Source organism: Apis dorsata, unplaced genomic scaffold, assembly GCF_000469605.1.
Source record: "Apis dorsata unplaced genomic scaffold, Apis dorsata 1.3 scaffold_269, whole genome shotgun sequence".
In the NCBI taxonomy this organism is placed as follows: domain Eukaryota; kingdom Metazoa; phylum Arthropoda; class Insecta; order Hymenoptera; family Apidae; genus Apis; species Apis dorsata.
The window spans coordinates 77,459-85,384 of record NW_006263547.1 but is presented as its reverse complement, the minus strand read 5'-3'; the positions used below and the strand labels follow the sequence as shown (position 1 = coordinate 85,384).

The 7,926-nt window shown below is 31.0% G+C and overlaps 1 protein-coding gene across 9 annotated transcripts in view; it reads left to right on the top strand.

The window, feature by feature from the left end:
- The window catches only part of LOC102680125 (uncharacterized RNA-binding protein C3H8.09c-like), a 323,287-nt gene extending 320,543 nt beyond the window's left edge, over nucleotides 1-2,744 (top strand). For all 9 annotated transcript variants that reach the window (XM_031510950.1, XM_031510948.1, XM_031510952.1 and 6 more), the window contains 2 exons: nucleotides 263-484; nucleotides 2,605-2,744. In XM_031510950.1, coding sequence (XP_031366810.1) covers nucleotides 263-484; nucleotides 2,605-2,700 — 318 coding nt within the window. In that variant the 3' untranslated portion in view covers nucleotides 2,701-2,744. The remainder of the gene's footprint in view (nucleotides 1-262; nucleotides 485-2,604) is intronic.
- Nucleotides 2,745-7,926: the final 5,182 nt, after the last annotated feature.

The following is a 7,926-nucleotide window of genomic DNA, read 5'->3' as shown; positions in this document are numbered from 1 at the left end:
TTTTTTTTTTTTTTTTTTTTTTGGAAATTTCGACATATATTTTATGGAAATATTATTTTATTATTCGATGATACGTGAATTTATATTTATAATATTAATATTTTTATTGCGCATTATTATTTGAGATGATCAAATATTTGGCAATATAAATTGTTTGAAAATTTATTTTATTGTATTATACTGTTTATTATTATTATGTATTAATTAATGATTAAATTTATCGTGAAATTTAAGTCAGTTTATTTTTTAATTGTTTCAACAGGAAACCAAAGCATCAGATTATGAGGAACGCGCGGAAGAAGAAGATCTGGATGGACACGAATTATTGCCCTCCCCTGACAGTGGTAAATCAACAGACAACGAGGCAGCTTTGTCACCGATTAAAATACGATCTGATGTAAATGGACTGGACCACGAAGAATGCGACGAGTTGATCCACGTTGAGAACACTACACAAGCTTGCATCATGCATGCCCTCAGCATTGTAAGTATTTTTTACGTTTCATTTCATTTCCAATTCTCCAATATAAATTTATTGGAATTTAATTACTTTTATCGCAAATTATTAAAATATTCTATATGAAATTCAATACAATTGAATTTGTAGAATTTTTATATAAATTTTCCTTTTTCTCTAAAATTTAAGACCCCTAAACTAATCAAGATTGTGGAGAAACAAATTTTTGCAACAATATTTTTAAAAGAAAAAGAAAAAAGTGTCGAAAAGAATATTCTTCGGGATCAAAATAAAATTCCATCGTATTCCTTTTGAAAAGGAAAAGCAAACATGAAGTAATAGAATTCGAGAAATATTGGTTTGATCCACAATGCATTTATTATGGACATTTGTATAGACGTGTAATATTCAGGCATTCACGGGTGGGTAAATTAAATTCCAACTGAATTCCCTTCTTTCATCACAACCCTGTATTTATTAATTTTATATCCAGTGCGCGCCGCACCAGTTAAATCGAATATAAATTCGTATTAATTTTTATATCATATTACAGATTACCAATTGTAACAGGTTCCCATAGTAATCTGCTCCCTTCGAAATCGGAGTAATTAATGAAATCGTATAAAAAATCTTTACATCCACTACCGATATAAATTTTTAATTTAATGGGAATGAAAATTAATTGCATTCCATTAAACATTATTACTTTGCACGTTAAATTTTAAATCTGATTCTTTTTACGTTCTATTTAATTCGTTTCACTTTCTATCATAATTTTATATTATATTCGTCGCAAAGATTTCTTTCACAAATTTTCTCACCTTGATCAACATATCGACATTATTTTATTACGTTTTACCGTCTAATTTTCTATTTTATCCCTTTTCTCACAAAATTCTCCTCCAGAGAACTTTGCAACTTTTCACAATTCTTAATTTTTCCTATTCATCCTTCCATCTTTCTACAAAATTTCTCACTTTCCTCAACATATCAATTTTCAACAATACTCAATTATCTATATTATCAATCAAAATAAAAACTTTTGCAACATCATCTCATTATGTTAAGACAAATATCATTCTCGATTGTCCAGTCTCTTCATCTCTATGCTCTCTCCATTAAAATCGATAAAATGATAGACAATAAGAATCGTTCGATGACGAATATCATTCCAGACATCTTCCTAAAAGTATCAACATCCCGAGAAATCCTTTCCCTTCGTCGATAAATCACACCAAGGCCTCTCGAATGCGTCCACCACGTTTCAACCATTTCGATTTCGCATTCGTGGGAAGACAATCATTGGCAAATGGCCGCGCGAAACCATCGTATCCGTGTAATCACCGCGCGTAAACGTGTTATTGCTTTCGTGATCGAAGATTCTCGAAGAACTGCACTCAAGTTACGTCGTAACACACGCACGAAAAAATTCATTGCGATTTTCGCTGTGGAACGGTGGACTCCATATAACCGTGAAACGTTTTCGATTTATTTTTAACGCGTCTCCCGAGGATATCGAAATTTTTTTCTTTTATTTTTAAGGCAATTGGTATTGGAAATGTTTTATTTGCAGATTGAAATTTTTATCAATTGCATTGTAGAATTTCTGATCAAAAGATATTGGAGTAATTGTACGACTTTTTTTTTTTTTTTTGTGAATTTAAAATTGGAGGAAATGCAAGTGAGCTTGGATTTTTTAAATCGAATTATTTTTAGAAAGTTAGAAATTATGGATATATTCATATTTCCCAGTGATATATTATTTTATTAAATTTGTACGTCAAAATGATGTGACGTATTATAATAAGAATAAAAGAATGTAGTAATAATAATGAAAATTCGTGCCACATTAAAATGCAGAGTGATAAGCTATAACACATTGTAAGAGTTAATTCGAAATAATGAAACTTGATTGTTGAAATATAAATTATTTTTGTTAAACGTACAGTAACAATTGTAGTTTTATTTGTGGAAACAACTTCGTTCGAAAATCATCCCTCATAAATTTCCATTTCATTTTGTATCCCTCCATTAAAAACATCTCTAATTATTCAGAATAATATATTAATTTAAATTTTATCACTCTTCCAAATTCAAATATTGTTTTAAATGTTTATTACAAATATTCGTTCCTTTTTATGTTGCAGGACTCGTCCTTGGAACTAAACTCTGACACAAACTCGAGGGGAAGTTCTGGCCCAGTCATGGCGTTGACTAATGGATCCTTGTCTGCGAAGGAATAAGTCGAAGAGGAGAGAGAGAAAAAAAAAAAGAAGAAGAAGAAGAAGAAGAAAATTAGCCATTGCAACAAGGTTTTCCCTATCCAAGGGATTCCCTGTACCAACGCGCCACCAATGAGACATATCGATCTCCTTTTAAGGATAACACACCCCTCTGTATATAGCTTAAATGCCTAACAAATAATTCAGGGTCGTCTCATGCCAGATCTGGGACCTATTTTGGCGAATTTAGTATCGATGGATCTCGAATCGTTCTGAGGATTCGATCAACGGGAAAGATTTAAAGCGTTTCGCTTCCATTTACGTCCATCTCATCGATTAATCCTCTTTCTTCCCCTCCCTCCTCCTTTCCTCATTCTTCTCATATGCTCTCACTTCTTTCATAGAATCTAGTCTCGAAGAGAAATCGCTTTTGGCGAGTTTCTTCCTACTCGTGTAAATGGAAACTTTGATTTCTTTATTTTCTCTCCTCTTTATCCTTTTCTTTTTCTCTCTCTCATTCTCCCAAATTCTTTTTTAATTTCATCATTCGCCAAAATATTAAAATTTACAGCCAAAATCGAATAACTTCCGATAGAATTCGAGGAACACGTAGAAAACGAGAAATCTAGTCGATCGAACATTTTTGAAAATTTTTTCTAGTCATCGTGTTATTCCTTGTCTGTGATACGATTATTAATATCTTCGTTAACGATTTCGTGAGAATAATTGTGGTACATTGTTTGCGTTGTATTGTACAGGATTGGGCGATTTTTATTTAATGAAATGTTACGTGGAAAATAAATTATTTAAGAAATTTTTATATTATGTATAACATTAGAACTAAGCCAAACAAGTAAAATTCGTTGAATTTCTTGTATCTGCAATTATCAAAGTATATCAATAGATCACAAAAAAATGAATATTTTTTTCAGATAGGAATATACAATTATATCTATCACTTATTCACAATATTTGCTTCTATAATTCTAATTATCTATGTATAATCTGATCAATATGTTATAATAGTTTCATCTTTTAATTTATCCACAAATTATCATTATTCAAATAATTGAAATGCCACGTAGCAAAAATTATTTCAATGCTCGATCCTGATAGAATGGAAACTTTTGGGAGATCCGTTACAATTTGTCCATTCTTCTATTCCCTTCCCTCGCGAGATTTTTTAAGTAGTAGCCACGGAAGGATTCTAAAGTAGGGTGCAACGTTAATGAATTCTTTTTCTAGCGTCGTTGAGAAATAGATGAAAACCAGGCCGTCCGTTTGTGGTAGCGTTTTATGAAAATTACAGGTAGTCTTCCGACAACCCGGACGTGGGATCGCACAGTAACGAGAATGTCCACACACATTCTCTCTCTCTCTTTCTCTCTCTCTCTCTCTCTCTCTCAGAATTAGTTAATTAATCGCGTTCCTTTTTAATTCCCCGAAGAAACCTTTCGTCTGGATTTTACTCTTTAAAGACTCTACTCTTCCATCACCAGTGGATCCAAGATTAACTCGATCCAAGTAATAAGTAATAAGGTTGACGTCGTGTATATATATGTATGTGTGTATGTATGTATGTATGTGTGTGTGAATATGTAGGGATATTAAAAATTATTCATATCTTTGACGATGAGGAGAAAGACGATGATGGAACATCTTTATACGACAATTACGAGAGAGAAAAGAATATTCGTTGAAAATTCAATTCGATTTTGTTATTCGATATATGATAAAGAAATGAAGGAAGAAGGAGGTTGATAAAAAAGAAAAGAAGGAGGAGGATGATAGAGAAGGGAAGGAGGAGAAGAAAGATTTTTTTCATAGATTTTATTTTTTCATCGATTTATCTCGAATATGGTCATTTTTAAAATGAATCATTGGAGACAGAAATATGAAATTATACGTCTTCCCTTGGCGCACGGATGAAGTTCGTTTAATTTACAATTAATTTAAAAGCTTAAACGGAGTTTGCCTTTCACAAGGTTGAATAATGTTGAACAATTCTGGTGTGGAGGAAGGGATGGAACACGTTTATACGACAATTGAGAGAAAAGAGGTATTCATTGAAAATTCAATTCGATTCTACGATATACGATAAAGGAGGAGAGTAATAAAGAGGTAGAGGAAGATGATAAAGGAGAGGAGGAAGAGAAAGATGACAAGAAGAGGGGAGGGGGAGGAGAAGAGAAGAGTGATAAAGAGGAAGAGGAACATAAAAAAGACTTTTTTCGCGTCCCATTTTTTTTTTTTTTCATCGGTTTATCTCGCCGAGGTTTTTTAAAATAAATATTGGAAACAGAAATATGGAATTATTCGCTTATTATTTCTCTTGGCACAGATGAAGTTCGTTTAGTTCACAATTAGTTTAAATGCTTAAACTGAATTTGCGTTTCACGAAGTTGAATAATGTTGAATAATTCTGGTAAAGAGGAAGAAATAAAATATGTTTATACGGCAATTAAATTACGAGAGAGAAAAAAAGTTCGAAAAATTCAATTCGATTTTACGATATATGATAAAAGAGAAGAAGAGGAGCAGAGTGATAAAAAAAAAAGAGAAAAAAGAAAACGATAAAAAAAAAAGGAAGTTGGATAAAGAAGAGAGGAGGAAGATGATAAAAAGGAAAATGGAATGGATGAAAGGAAAAAAGGAAGAAAAAAGGGAAGGAGAAAGAAAAAGATAAAGATTTTTTCATCTTTCTACTTTTTCATTTTAAAAAAAACATTGGAAATAAAATATAAAATTATATCCTCTTCCATCCATAGCATATGCATGAAGTTCAATTTATAATTGGTTTAAAAGCTTAAACTAAAGTTTATCCTTCACAATTGAATAACGTTGAACAATTCTGATACTGTTTAAATTTTAAAGAGTAAGAGAAAGAAATGGTATCGATCTTACTGTGCGATCTCCGGGGTGCAGTCTTTGTCCATTTAATTACGACCAAATGAAAATTTTCTATATTTTTTTTTTTTTTTAATTTTTTATTAGAGTTGAAAAAAGTTTTGTGAATTCTGATAACAAGATTGAACGAAAAAATACTTTGATATGGACAATGAAATATATGTTTGCAATAAATTCGTAAAAAATTTATTTCATTAAAATTTTATATGATTAAGTTTTTTAAAGTCACTCTCGAGAATATTTGTGCAAGAATAACTTTTAAAGTAATATTGATTTACAAAAAAGAAAAAAACTCTCTCGAAAATTTTATTCTCAAATGGATCAACATTTTTCTAATAATTTTAATTTTTTCAGTAAATAACAAATACATTTAATCGCTACATATTTTCAACGTAAAATTGCAATCAAAAAAAAAACAATTTTTTTTACTCATATGGTCCTAATTCTATGGTCAAAGTCTGAGAAAAAGTATGATTGTAAATAAATCGATCCGTTTTCCATAAATCTCTAAGCTCGGTAACAAAAAAAAAGTGGATTGGTTCTCGGTCGGGCATGTTAATCGTCAACGCTTAATTACCGTTTAGAACGTTGTAAATATTCGTGTAACCTTAAGTTAGCGGTAAAGATGGTAGCCGTTACGTTTCCTAGGATTAATTAGGAAAAAGGAAAACCTTGAAACGCTTTAAATCGCCAATTTGAAACGATCCTCATTCTCATCCCGGACTAAATTCTCGATCTCGTCGATACATAAATATAGCCTGCTGATTTCATCATTCGATGTTGATTTCAGCATTCGAGCTGACCGCTATGATGCATATGATATTTAAGAATTTTTTTTTTTTTTTTTTTTTGACTCCGTTCAATTTCTCGTCGACCTCCCTCGTCGATTTGGTAAACGAGAAAGGTGAACAGTGACTGATCAATTAAAAAAAAAAAAAAAAGGAAAGAAAGAAAAAAAAATAAGAAAACATAGAAAATGAAAGAGAAGAAGAAATGCGATTGTAATGTCCACGATAACAAATAAGATCCATCAATTATATTCGAGAAGTTTGATTTTGTAGAGTGGACAGTGAACGGTAGAATGGGGAAGAAAAAAAAAAAAAAGAGAATACACACGACAGAAAAAAAAAAAAGTGTGGGTTTATTAAATCGCGAGGAAAGAGATATACGGTTAGCATATCAAACGTGTATTTTTGATGAGAACGTGTGTGAATGCGGTTTCTTTTTTTCTCCGGCGAGAACGAACAGAGGCAAGCATCGTCCAATTTAGTATAATTGATTAGAGGAACGAGAAATCTACTTAACGGTTTTACTATTGGTATAAAAAAATGGTTCCGTCGCGTCGTGAGCAAAGGCGACGTGCAAAGGATAATGGTATCGTTGGACACGTGTTGGATACGATTATCGTTGATGATATTCGATGTATCGTGATTGCACGTTCATTGAAAATAATTTTATTTCTTTGTGGTAGAAAAAAAAAAAAAAAAACGTGTACGAGAAACATGTGATGAATATCGTTCTTTGATAAATCAATTGTATCCATATGTATATTCTGAAAGAGATTATTAGATATTTAAAAGTATCTATATATGTATATGATTATTTGCGTTAATTTATTTACATATACGGCAACGAGTTATTTTGTTTTATCAAATTCAATATTTTTCACGCGTGATTGTATCAGATGTGTAAATTGATTCGATGCCGTTTTTTTAAAAAAGGATTAAAATTTTATCAAGCGTCATTTATGTAAAATACATAGTTTTTTAAGTTATTTAAATTTAAAATAAATAAAGGCATTGAATTAAATTATACAAGGGAATTATGTAACAAGGGAAAATTTTTCATATATTTCATTGTGTTAATTTATCGTGTATAAATTTTCCAAAAATTCTACATTATTCGTAATCAAACGTATTCTAAAATTACAGATTCTTCCTTTCATTATGCGTAGTTCGAATGAAAGGAAAAAAAAAAACTTACGATATAATTTCAATCAAATATGTATATATATATATATATATTTTTATTTCATCTTTGATCGATTGTCTTCAATTTTATTGGAATAAATCGGTGAACAAGTAAAAATGGACGTGTACTTGCAACGAAAAATAGAATGAACTTTATAGGTATCATTATACGTTGTACGTCGTAAAATGCTATCACTCTAAATATCCAGCTGATATATCCTGGAACACACCGAAATAATAAGAAATGCTTCGACTCGATTCACAACGATCGATGTTGTTTGATTAAAAAAGAGGGAAGAAGATACTAGGGCTGCGAATATCCGTGCGTGTCGTTTCAGATTTCGTGCAGAATTCTATTTCTCTCTCGTAT